General features: G+C 42.0%; 1 protein-coding gene across 2 annotated transcripts in view; it reads right to left on the bottom strand.

Moving 5' to 3' along the window:
- Positions 1–13,602, bottom strand: part of znf423 (zinc finger protein 423) — a 175,002-nt gene that overhangs the window by 123,548 nt on the left and 37,852 nt on the right. For both annotated transcript variants that reach the window (XM_058076285.1, XM_058076286.1), the window contains exon 3: positions 5,245–5,442. In XM_058076285.1, coding sequence (XP_057932268.1) covers positions 5,245–5,442 — 198 coding nt within the window. The remainder of the gene's footprint in view (positions 1–5,244; positions 5,443–13,602) is intronic.

The following is a 13,602-nucleotide window of genomic DNA, read 5'->3' as shown; positions in this document are numbered from 1 at the left end:
CTGGTCAGGCTGGAGTACAATACTACTAGCACGCGAACCCGATGCTCTGTTCGGGGTTGCGTTCAAGCCCGATTGGCTGTACACGCGTTTATCTGCGGCACGGTGTGTGCACGAGTGTGTTTGTCCAATTTGTTCTCAAATTAATGGCGCCTCTTTATAGGCCTTCTGCTAGAGTGCCACTGAATTACTTGGTGCTTCACGGCGGCACCTGGGACCCATTCAGTGTTATAGCTGTAGTGCCATGCTAACTCGGGGCTCATTCGCCACGCCGGTGTACAAGGGTGTGCGGCAACGTCATTTCCTCGCCACAATAAGACCACTAATTAGCAAAACCTCAGGCAAAATGGGAGGACATGGAGGTTATTGGCTGGTTTTATAGCATGTATAGCATGTATAGCATGTATAGCATGTATAGCAGGGGTGCTCATTAAGTCGATCGCGAGCTACCGGTCGATCGCGGAGGTGGTACTGGTCGATCGCTGGTCGATCGCTGCGTGACATTAAAAAAATATCATCCCAGCATCAATGCCGTCACTTGATTGATATACAGGGCAGCCATTCAGATGACAACTGAATGTTGCCCTTCGGGCGACCAATCAAATCAAACAACGTCTCTAAGTGCAGCAGAACTTACGATGTCAGCCTATCATCCATCCCCGTTACTTGATTGACATACAGGACAACCAGTCAGATGACAACTGAATTTTGACCTTTAGGTCACCGCTCATGCGTAAACAACGATGCAAAGTGCTAAGCTAGTCGGCGAATTGCGTCAGATTTTAAAGCCCTCGCTAAAGTTTATGGTCACTAAAATGAGTGAAGGAGCTGGACCAAGTAAAAAGGCAAAAACTGGACCAAGTAAAAAGGCAAAAAACATATGACTTCCATACGGATATGGAATATTATACGGATATTATGATACGGATATTATCCATGACTGATAAACATTTGGAAGTGTGCTTGAGGCTGGCTATCAGCAGCTACTGTCCGGACTATGCATCCCTGGCTGGTTCAATTCAGTGCAAGTCATCAAAGTAAACTCAGGTAATTACAAAAAATGTTAATAGTTAATTATGTGTGTTTTGCAATATTGGCTCATTTGGTTATGTAAGGTACATCAACATACATTGTACGTACAAATAATCCTCAATACATTTGAAAATAAATAGATGTTTTGCATTTTTGTAGTGGGTAGATCATTTTGACTCGGTCATTTTAAAAGTAGCTCGCATGCTGAAAAAGTGTGAGCACCCCTGATGTATAGCATACCTGTAACTCAGGAGCAACATACAGTGGAGGCCCACAGAAAAACATATCTTATTCACCGCAAGTCAGCGTAAATGTAAAAATACGTGGTAAAACATATACGGTATGAGCATTTGAATGCACCACAGTTGCTGTGAGAAGCAAAGCCGGGTGAACAACGGCAATCGGAAAGCGATGGAGGAGGGTTTTGGAGGTGACAGTGACTCTTATTGCAAATGCTGAGCTGAAATCTGCTAGCAGGAGAGTTAGGTGTGTATCGTTTACTCACGTTTTTTTTTTTTCCTTGTGCTCCCAGAAAGCAAAAGTAGGTGATCTAGTGTGTCATCTACCAGCTATAGCTATAGCTATAGGCTAATAGCTATAGCTATAGGCTAATAGCTATAAAAGCAATCTTCACTTGCTAAATGTGCTAGAGTAAACCTCGGATGTATCGGATTCAATTGTTCCCACTGGTTTTGTCCGATATAAGCGAAATCCGTTATATGCGTATACCGGAAAATGTCCGTTTTACGCATATATGGGATTTATATCCGGTATATGCGTAAATGGGATTTTATCCGTTATAAAAAGGCACTTCCTTGACTATGTTTCCAATGTACCTGGACGCGCAGGCAACGCTGCAAACGCTGCAAATGACGTCGTATAGCGGCCTGTCACCATTCGGCGAATCGGAGCGCCACGATGCGGCCATCCGATATATGCCAGGGAAATTTCATGGAAATGCATTGGAACGGGACTGGAGATTTTGTCCGAAATAGGCGAAATCCGTTATAAAAAATCCGATATATGCAATGAATTTTTATTGGAAATGCATTACAGAAAAATCGGTTCTTTTTTTTATCTGTCCGTTGTGAGCGAATTTCCGATATATCCGAGTCCGATATATCCGAGGTTTACTGTACAAAAAAGGCCAGTAAGGATAATTCATAATGCCGCCTACAGAGAACATATTAACTCCTTATTTCTAAAATGACAAATCACAGATCTGTGGAGGACGAGAAGTGGCGTTGGAGGTTCAGAGTCGAGTTTAGCTCGTCGTGGGTCATGGCCCCAACAGTAGCGTGTTATTGTTATGATTATTATACACCTAGTGGCCAATGTAGAATACTACAGTACAGTCGATATTACATTGCTTTGTATTTTAGTTCAGTGAGTCATTTGTATGAATAAAAATGCTTAATTCCAATACAATTTGTCATTGTTTACGAATTAATTGACACTGGATACTAATGTGTAAACTGGTCACGACCCACTTAGTAAGAACAAGAAGACAATGTGCATGCACCACGTTGCAATATGAAGTAAATATGGATGCCACAAAGGAGGAAGAGAACCTTTTTTTAATTTGGGTATTGTGTTTATCCCTAGAAGGCGAGCGGGTGCGTGCGTGCGTGTGTCCCATACAGTACGTCCCACGACGTCCACTTCCCAGGAGCACCAAGGAGGTAAGTTAAAAGCATCCGTCTTTTTTAATTTAGGCTTCCCCACAACAATACCCAGACTGCAATGGCCCCACAGCAACAAAAACAACACAAAGATGAACCGGCGTACGTATACGCTAACCGCCACATGCGAGCGCACTTCCTGCTGAGCTGCGGGATTACTCTGTAATCTCAACCACTTTTTCTCCGGGGAGATGTTTCATCATTTTATTTCTTCTCGTTCTCCTGTTCATCCTTTTGCCCTCCCCTGCGCTCGCTCGCTCGCTCGCTCAGCAACATGTCGCCTTCCCCAGACTCCTGTGCTGAAAATCATAGGCCGCATGCGAGGCTGACAGAGACACGGCATGCAGTACATGTGTGGCGGTGCGATTCCAGTGGCGGGCTTGGAGACAGACCCCAAATAGACTTTTACGCAATTATGGCTTGGTGGGAATCGGCAAGGAAAAAATCTGGAATTTCTGGTGGAAAGACGGAAAAACCTGGCGTTATCGCGTCAATATCCAGGCTAATTTCCCTCATTAATGTTGAATATGGCCTGTTATTTGTAAATAAAATGTGTCGTTTTGCCTAAATTAAAGTATTCTTAAGCATAAAAATGACTAAATGTACTAAAAATCAAATATAAGGCATTCAGAAGATGCTGTGAAACTATGTAGTATTCCACACCGACCACTAGGTGTCGGTAACGTTACTGTAATGTTCTGTGAGACACACAAGCACCAGACTTGTTTGCCGGAACAACAGGCTTTTATTGCAGCACAGGTACAATGATATGGGAGCCCCTTTCCGCCGCTGAAAAAAAAAAGTTATCCCAATGGCAAGTCATAATTTAGAGATAAAGAATCAAAATTATTATATAAAGTCAAAATTATTATATAAAGTCAAAATTATGAGATAGAAAATCGAATTTATTACATAAAAAGTCAAGAATATGAGATGAGAAAGTTGAAATTATGAGATAAGAAAGTCTAAATTATGAGATAATGTCCAAATTATCAGATAAAGTCAAAGTTATGAGATTAAAAAGTCGAATTTTTTACATACAAAGTCAAAAATATGAGATAAGAAAGTTGAAATTATGAGATCAGAAAGTCTAAATTAAACGACATAAAAAGTCATAATTGTGAGATAAACAGTCAAAATTATGAGATGAGAAAGTTGAAATTATGAGAGAAGAAAGTCGAAATTATGAGATGAGAAGGTTGAAATTATGACATAAAAAGTCAAAAATATGAGATAAGAAAGTTGAAATTACGACATAAAAAGTCATAATTGTGAGATAAACAGTCAAAATTATGAGATGAGAAAGTTGAAATTATGAGATAAGAAAGTCGAAATTATGAGATGCGAAAGTCGAAATTATGAGGTAAAAAGTAATAATTGTGAGATAAAAAGTCAAAATTATCAGATAAAGTTGAAATTATGAGATAAAAAGCCAAAAGTTATTACATAAAAAGTCAAAAATATGAGAAGAAAATTTAAATTATGAGATGAAAAGTCGAAATTATGACATACAAAGTGTGCATATGCCACAGGTATCGCCTTATTCCCTTGGCATAAATGACTTTATCTCATAATTTGGACATTTTATCTCATAATTTTGATTTTTAATCTCATAATTTTGACTTTTCGTCTCATAATTTCGACCTTTTATCTTATAATTATGACTTGCCATTGGGATAACTTTTGATTTGAGTGGCAGAAAGGGGCTTCCATGCAATAACCCCCTCACAAAAACAAGAGCAACTGCTGCAGCCTTAGTCCAAGCCAAGCCTAAACTCAACTCTGAACCCCTGACATCACTTCCTGTCTGTCCACCGCAACACATTTACAGCAAGTCTTCTTTATGTCTAGTATTAGTTATACAGTTATAGTTATTTATAGTAAAAAAAAAAATAATAATAATATTGAAATCCATACACCCCCCCCCCCCCCCCCCCCCATTTTCTGCAGCTAGGACATAAAGATCTGGAAGGACAAAGCATCCAAGCATCTTCACTGGCTGGATGTGCAACACATGGTTCTCCTGGGACTGCTTGTTGAACACCAGGTTGCTGAGGGGTCTTATTGTATAACACACCCTGTAAAAACACTATATTTACCAGTTTAAACAAAGCCCCCCCCCCCCCCTTCCATGGTTCTTCGTTCCTTATATCAAAGTAAACACACACTCTCGGGCGCTCGGGGCAGCAGACTGTCTTGCAGCCCGTGAGAAGCGTGTGCATGGATGTACGCCGGAGTGTGTGTTGGCTTGTTAAGTGAGCATTTGGATTCATCTGTAGGAACCAGATGCCCCCGCCGCGTTCCTTTCAGTCCCTCCATTAATTACAGCACTACTAATAACAACCCGTGTGTGTATATGTGTGTCAGAAGTGGGATATTCCACTACTAAATTAGGTTTACTATTTGTAAAGTCCCAGTTGGGGGGGGTCCATACATTTCAAATGAGGTACAAAGATGTAACAATAACAATGTAACAAATGTGACACCTGAAACTACTGCTGGTTTGATGGACGGAATCAAACACGAATCTCACCTGCTGGACAGTGGTTGGTTCTGTGCTCGGTGAGCTCGGCCAGACAGTCGAAGTCCTGCTGACAGTTGTCGCACGTGAAGATGGAGTCGTCGTCGAGCTCGTCGTCTTCACGGTCGCCGTGTTCCTCTTGTTCTCCATCCTCGGTAGCAGCGCCGTGGCTCGCTTTAAGCTTGATGGCTTTGTCAGATGCCGGGTCATCTGAGGACAGACGGTACACGTTGTTAGGGTCGGATCGGATGCGCCCCACGTGACCCGCTACGTTTGATACCGAGTACGGCGAGGTGCTTATCTACCACAGAGACATCCTAAGAACCTTCTGCTTGGTGTTGTTTTCACACACATCGCTTGGAGATATGACGCTTTTTGGTCTTAGACAGTCCGGCTAAGACGGTGGCTAAGATTCTAACAATGGCAAAAGTAGCACCTTTAAAAGAAAGTGGAACAAGGTTCCTCCTATTTGAATAACATAATACACCATCCTTGACACTCCCAGGCTCATCTACCACTTCTTAAAATCAAATAATAAAAATAATCCATGAGATCTTTCAACCTGGGCTGGTCCAACAAACCTATGATACCAATTCCTGATTTACAACAAACATGCATTTCATTTCATAGTCATGGTTCCATAAATCTTACCCATTCTAAACTGCTAATAATGTATAAATACACCATAATACAAGTCACAATAGATGAAAATATTACAAATATACAACATAAGGTGGCCAGAAATATTTCAATATTGAACAAAGCAAAATTTGTTTCTCAATCAGAAATCACTCCACACTCTTTATTGCTCTCTGGTTCTACCATATCTTACTTATTGTGTGGAAATATGGGCTAATAACTATAAAAGTAATCTTCACTGGCTAAATGTACTGCAAACAAGGTCAGTAAGGATAATTCATAATGCCGCCTACAGAGAACATACTAACTCCTTATTTCTAAAATGACAAATACTTCAACTTGCTGATATAGTTCATCTTCAAACAGCTAAATAATACATAAGGCTAAAAATAACAAATTAGCTAAAAATGTCATCCAATACTTCTCTACAAGAGAGGAGAAATATGATCTCAGGGAAGAAGTACATTTGAAACACTTCTATGCTAGGACTACGTTATGCTAGCCATAGCATTTCAGTATGTGGAATCAAACTATGGAATGGATTGAGTAAGGAAATCAAACAATGCACAACGATGAGCCAATTCAAGAAACAATACAAGCAGTTGATGTTTGCTAAATCCAAGGATGAAGAGTCTTGAACCAGTCATGATGTGCTATATATATCACTATATTGACACGCACTATGGTACACATTATGGCATTGGATGCTCATATCACCGAGTACTTCGGTACGAGGTACATTATTAAAAAAAAAAAATCCTTAAACTATATCAGGAAAGCAGGAAGTGAACAAATGTAAGAGTTAGTGATTGTAAAAGTACCAGATGGAGGGGTAGGATTTAATAAGCTTTGCTTCTTCCTACTCCTTTTGGACATGTGGAACTGGGAACTGATTATGGGATGCACTCAATTGGAATCTGATGCATGTTCAAATGAAATAAAACCATTACCATTACCATTACCATTACCATTACCATTACCATTTTCACCGCTCTACCGTATGGTTTCCTACCATTTCAGCGAGCTGACTGAATCAGTGGAGCGCTAACGCCTGCGTGCGTGTCGTCATGTGAGAGGGGGGCGCGGGGGGGAGGGGGGGGGGGGGTCCAGCAGAGGGTTGAGTCGGCCCAATGCACTCTGCTCTATTGTGTCTCCATTTTCACACCTTATTATCACATTATAAACGGCCAGATTCCAGTAGGACCGACACTGATGACACAGGGACCAGACACTAAAATCTACCTTTTTCACAAAAAAAAAAAAAAAAAAGGATTGTTTGGATTTGTTTGGATTGGGATATTGCATGGAAATTTCACTTTGGGCATTGGTGGCACAGTCATGCCGGGACAGAACATGGACTTCCCAAAAACTGTTCCCACAAAGTTGGAAGCATAAAATTGTCTCGGTAAGATGACTGGTTAAAACTCACCATCACCATCACCATTATGGACTTTGCTTTGCGTTCTGGGACAGAGTCATGCTGGAACAGAAACGGGCGTTCCCTAAACAGTTCCCACAAAGTTGAAGCATAAAATTGTCCTGATTGTCTTGGTAAGATTGTTAAAAATCATGATCAACTTTGGGGTCTAGCCTCACCACAGATGGATTTATGTTTTATGGACTTTGTTTTGAATCTGGGACAAAGTCATGCTGGAACAGAAACAGGCGTTCCCTAAACTGTTCCCACAAAGTTGGAAACATAAAATTGCCTTGGTAAGATGACAAATCACCATCACCATTATGGACTTTGCTTTGCGTTCTGGGACAGAGTCATGCTGGAACAGAAACGGGCGTTCCCTAAACTGTTCCCAAAAAGTTGGAAGCAAAAAATTGTCCAGATTGTCTCGGTAAGATGGTTAAAATTCCCAATTGACTTTGGGGTCTAGCCTCACCACAGATGGATTTATGTTTTATGGACTTTGTTTTGAATCTGGGACAAAGTCATGCCGGGACAGAACATGGACTTCCCCAAACTGTTCCCACAAAGTTGGAAGCATAAAATTGTCTCGGTAAGATGACTGGTTAAAAATCACGATCTACTTTGGGGTCTAGCCTCACCACAGATGGATTTATGTTTTATGGACTTTGCTTTGCGTTCTGGGACAGAGTCATGCTGGAACAGAAACGGACGTTCCCTAAACTGTTCCCACAAAGTTGAAGCATAAAACTGTCCTGATTGTCTCGGTAAGATTGTTAAAAATCATGATCAACTTTGGGGTCTAGCCTCACCACAGATAGATTTATGGTTTATGGACTTTGTTTTGAATCTGGGACAAAGTCATGCTGGAATCGAAACAGGCGTTCCCTAAGCTGTTCCCACAAAGTTGGAAGCATAAAATTGTCTTGGTAAGATGACAAATCACCATTGCCATCACCATTATGGACTTTGCTTTGCGTTCTGGGACAGAGTCATGTTGGAACAGAAGCGGGAGTTCCCTAAACTGTTCCCACAAAGTTGGAAGCATAAAATTGTCCTGATTGTCTCGGTAAGATGGTTAAAAATCACGATCAACTTTGGGGTCTAGCCTCACCACAGATGGATTTATGTTTTATGGACTTTGCTTTGCGTTCTGGGACAGAGTCATGCTGGAACAGAAACAGGCGTTCCCTAAACTGTTCCCACAAAGTTGGAAGCATAAAATTGTCTTGGTAAGATGACAAATCACCATCGCCATCACCATTATGGACTTTGCTTTGCGTTCTGTGACAGAGTCATGTTGGAACAGAAGCGGGAGTTCCCTAAACTGTTCCCACAAAGTTGAAGCATAAAATTGTCTAGATTGTCTCTGTAAGATGGTTAAAAATTCCAATTGACTTTGGGGTCTAGCCTCACCACAGATGGATTTATGTTTTATGGACTTTGCTTTGCATTCTGGGACAGAGTCATGCTGGAACAGAAACAGACGTTCCCTAAACTGTTCCCACAAAGTTGGAAACATAAAATTGTCTTGGTAAGATGACAAATCACCATCGCCATCGCCATCACCATTATGGACTTTGCTTTGCGTTCTGGGACAGAGTCATGTTGGAACAGAAGCGGGAGTTCCCTAAACTGTTCCCACAAAGTTGGAAGCATAAAATTGTCCTGATTGTCTCGGTAAGATGGCTAAAAATCCCAATCGACTTTGGGGTCTAGCCTCACCCTAGATGGATTTATGTTTTATGGACTTTTTGAATCTGGGACAAAGTCATGCTGGAACAGAAACAGGCGTTCCCTAAACTGTTCCCACAAAGTTGGAGGCCTAAAATTGTCTTGGTAAGTTGACAAAAAAAAATCACCATCGACTGTGGGGTCTAGCCTCATCACAGATGGATTTATGTTTTATGGACTATGTTTTGAATCTGGGAAAAAGTCATGCTGGAACAGAAACGGGCGTTCCCTAAACAGTTCCCACAAAGTTGAAAGCATAAAATTGTCCTGATTGTCTTGGTAAGATGAATGGTTAAAAATCACGATCAACTCTGGGGTCTAGCCTCACCACAGATGGATCTATGTTTCATGGACTTTGCTTTGGGTTCTGAGACAAAGTCATGCTGGAACAGAAACGGGCGTTCCCTAAACTGTTCCCACAAAGTTGGAAGCAAAATATCTGGGCGAGATGATTGGTTCAAGATTTAAAGTCAACCGATTTATGTTCCATGGACTTTTAGTACATGTAGTATGGACTTTGGGAGGCATAGTGCTGGAACAAAAAATGGCTTCCCCCAAAAAGTGTTCCCACAGACTTGGAAACCGAGCAGCCAACATTTGGTGTTTGCAATCCAGGACCTTGTGTTCTCTTCTCGTGTTTTCATGAGCTGCGGTTGCTTTTCCGGGCTTCCGATGGAGGGACAGTGATTGGCTGAGCGAGAAGACGTTTGCAGACCACCTTCTCTTCATGTCACTGGGAATGTCGGCAGACAAGGGTCATTTCCGAGAGTCTGCTGCAGAATCCGGAAAAGTTGGCAGCTCCGTGGAAGCTCTCCCAAATATTTTGGTGAGTTGAGGATCTCTATTAATGGGATCTTCATTAACCACTGATTGATTTCTTCATCAATACTGAGGTTCCCACATCCCCAATTGAGGCCATATAACGTCTCTACAAGTCAAGAAGTATTTTAGATACGCGCTCCATCAGAGTATACGCCAACACGAGAAGGTAAAATCACCACATGGTCTAACTACGGCACTTCTATTTCAGACTCATTTATTATGGAGTGGTGTGATGGGAAGCAGGGATGCTGGGAGGCGGGGAACGAGGGACTGCGGTGATGGGGTACAGTGGGAGAGGAAATTAGTGATGGAAGGATAGAAAGAGTGCGAGATGAAGGGATGGGGATGAAGAGAAGGAGGGTGTCGGCCATCTGTCCAGTGGTGAGAGCGCCGTCTGGCCGGGGAGAGGAAGTGGACTCTCGCTGACAAAATATACGCACGCAGACATGAATGGTCGCGTGTACACCAAAATACACACACGTGCATATAAAACACTCGTGGACGCGCTGGAGAGGACTTCAATGAAAAAAACACCCGTGCAAATCCACAGTCAAGGCTGATAAAGAACATTTTTATCTTTTAAAAGATATTTCTAAATGCAGATGTTCTGATGGATTCCCTTAAATGGCGGCGCCGTGCTAGTGACGGTACGTATAAGCGGTCACATTCCGGTGGAGAAATAAGCACCTGTGTTAGATTTGTCATACGAGATGTAGCGTATGAATGCCTGCATCAAATGAGCATATTACAGATATTTGTATATGTTTTATGGTGTTCATACAGTAGATAAAAGGATATGTTTTCACACTTTGATACACACACACACACAGCAGGGGGTTGTGATGCCAGAGGTGAGGGCAGTGCCAAATCCAGTGCATGCCAACACAACCTGCTGTCATGGCAACAGTGGGATGAGCCAGATGAAACCATCGGCCTCGCACCTCCGAAGCAACTTCATGTTTGTGTGTGTGTGCTTAGTGGAGAATTTTCAATCCCTTTTCCTTCCATCTCCTCATCTTTTCCTTTGAATGTACACATCCTTTCCTGTAAAACAATCCCTACGAACGCATGAGAAGGAGAAGACCACTGGTGGGTGGTGGTGACTATTTGTCTAATGTGGGACCCCCATTCATATCCCTGCCTCCGTACGCAGGTCTGTGGACTGCTGGAATTATGCTGGAAGGAGACGTCGAATAGCATTCCCGTTCTCCCAGGATCGTTCACATTTTTCGGTGTCCAGTCAGCCGACCGGAAGAAATAACCGCAGACACCAACAAAGAACAAAGGGGCAACAAAGTTTGGATTGACATCATGCAGAGGAGGGTACACCACCAACACGATGTAGTCATCCACTACCAAAGACGTATCGGTACCTTTTATTTAACCCAAACGCCCCATCCCAAAGATGTAATGGTAATGGTAATGGTAATGGTAATGGTTTTATTTCATTTGAACATGCATCAGATTCCAATTGAGTGCATCCCATAATCAGTTCCCAGTTCCACATGTCCAAAAGGAGTAGGAAGAAGCAAAGCTTATTAAATCCTACCCCTCCATCTGGTACTTTTACAATCACTAACTCTTACATTTGTTCACTTCCTGCTTTCATAATACAGTTTAAGTTTTTTTTTTCTAATTTTTAAATTTTGTAATTTTTTTGTCCCGTACCAAAGTACGAGGTGATATGACCATACAATGACATTATGTGTACCATAGTAAGTGTCCATACTGTGTACTGTATTTAGGCGTGTTCTATGGGGTTTGTGGGACGCTCCACAGCAAGCAAGAAGTCAAAAATTCTGCGGCATAGTTGTTTAGATATTTTGGTTAAATATATACAGTATGGGCTGCACGGCGGGCGAGTGGTTAGCGCGTAGGCCTCACATTTAGGAGACCCGGGTTCAATTCCACCCGCGGCCATCTCTGTGTGGAGTTTGCATGTTCTCCCCGTGCATGCGTGGGTTTTTTCCGGGTACTCCGGTTTCCTCCCACATTCCAAAAACATGCTAGGTTAATTAGCGACTCCAAATAGTCCATAGGTATGAATGTGAGTGTGAATGGTTGTTTGTCTATATGTGCCCTGGGATTGGCTGGCCACCAGTCCAGGGTGTACCCCGCCTCTCGGCCCAAGACAGCTGGGATAGGCTCCAGCACCCCCCTGTAACCCTCGTGAGGATAAGCGGTAGAAAATTAATGAATGAATATACAGTATGGCTAAATTTGTGTCAAACAGCTTTTTTGTTGGGAGCAGATATTTTCCTAAAACTGACCCATGTTCTACCACTGATTACTACAGAATGGTAAAAAGTAGAAACAAACTTTCTGATGAAAGATGAGCGTCCCGTCCATAGAACACAATACTCTGTGTGCCTTGAAAAATCAGTCAAAGTCATCTAAAATGGTCGCTACTGACCGCGACGGCTTTTGAACTGAATGAGTTAAAACACCTCCAGATTCCCGGTGTAGAAATAACAAAGTGGCCCATCTGAGTATGTTCCTTCAAACACACCAGTATATTGATTGAATCGAAAGTCACAAACATACGTCCTTTTGGTGAACACCTTATTGTACGCCATGTTTGTACGGTTTAAAAAAAACAACACATTTTTGACATCTTTATGTCTTCATGCATCAAGGAACATGCTTTTTTTTTCAAGCGTTGATATTTTGTACTTTGCTCAGCAGCCCTTGAACACACCACAGTTGTGTGCTGAGATGCAAGTTTGTGTCCAAAAACTACCGTTTTATAGCCGAATAAACTACCATAGTGTTTTGTTTTTTTTTCGCCATCTGCTGGCGGTTGCCAGTAGCAACCCCGCAAAAACCGGGAATGTACCGTGACGTATGTGCCACACGGCGGTTTATTTAACATGTAAAACCTTATCCAGACACACGTCAGCAGGATACCGTAGCAGTCGCCACACACACACACACACATGCACACACACACACACATGCACACACCGGCTCTACAGAGAACCATTATCTCTGAGTCACAGACTGTCCCGATGCCAGGAATAACTACACATTCAATTACACACACACACACTTCATTGAAAACAAGCACGCCAGTGTTTTATTGACAAAAATCATCATAAAATATGAGAATTACGAGTACTAATTTTCACACCAAAAAAAAAACAGTCTACATTTTTTTCCATCGTGTGAGTCATGCGGATTTTTATTCCAGCCACGTAATCATAGACTGAGTCAAATCCGAGATGCAAATCCTCAGTGACGCCGCAGACTGACAGTAGAACAGCAAATGGACAGAGTGCTTTGAGTGAATATGACGTATGTACATGTTAGCATGGTGCTGCCACATACAACATGTCAACACGAGGCGGATATGAAGTACTTGTATACGATTGCTGTATGAGACGGCATGCAAGGTGTCTTTTTTTTCCACGGTGTAGTCAACCCGGGTCATTTGAGGATAATGACTGTTCATGGACAGGTACAAATATAAATAATGAATGAAGGAATGATATATGCAGTGTGTGTGTAGTAGTAGTACTGTGTAAAGTGTGCATGCGTGTGCATGTGTACACCCTGGGTAATTAGATAAAGAGAAGTGAATTAGCAGAGTCCACGGTGCAGAGTGATGTTACGCATCCTAACCCCGCCCAGCTGAGACCCACTAATCACCACACGTTGGGCTCATCGGAGGAACTTGTGTTCAGAGCATGAGAATATGTGTGTGTGTGTGTCTCGTTACCAAAGTTTAAATGAGTTCAATGAGGTTTTTTGTGAGTAAA

This window comes from Doryrhamphus excisus, chromosome 6, assembly GCF_030265055.1.
Source record: "Doryrhamphus excisus isolate RoL2022-K1 chromosome 6, RoL_Dexc_1.0, whole genome shotgun sequence".
In the NCBI taxonomy this organism is placed as follows: Eukaryota; Metazoa; Chordata; class Actinopteri; order Syngnathiformes; family Syngnathidae; genus Doryrhamphus; species Doryrhamphus excisus.
Note: the sequence above shows the minus strand (reverse complement) of the source record. Positions and strands in the feature narration are given on the sequence as shown.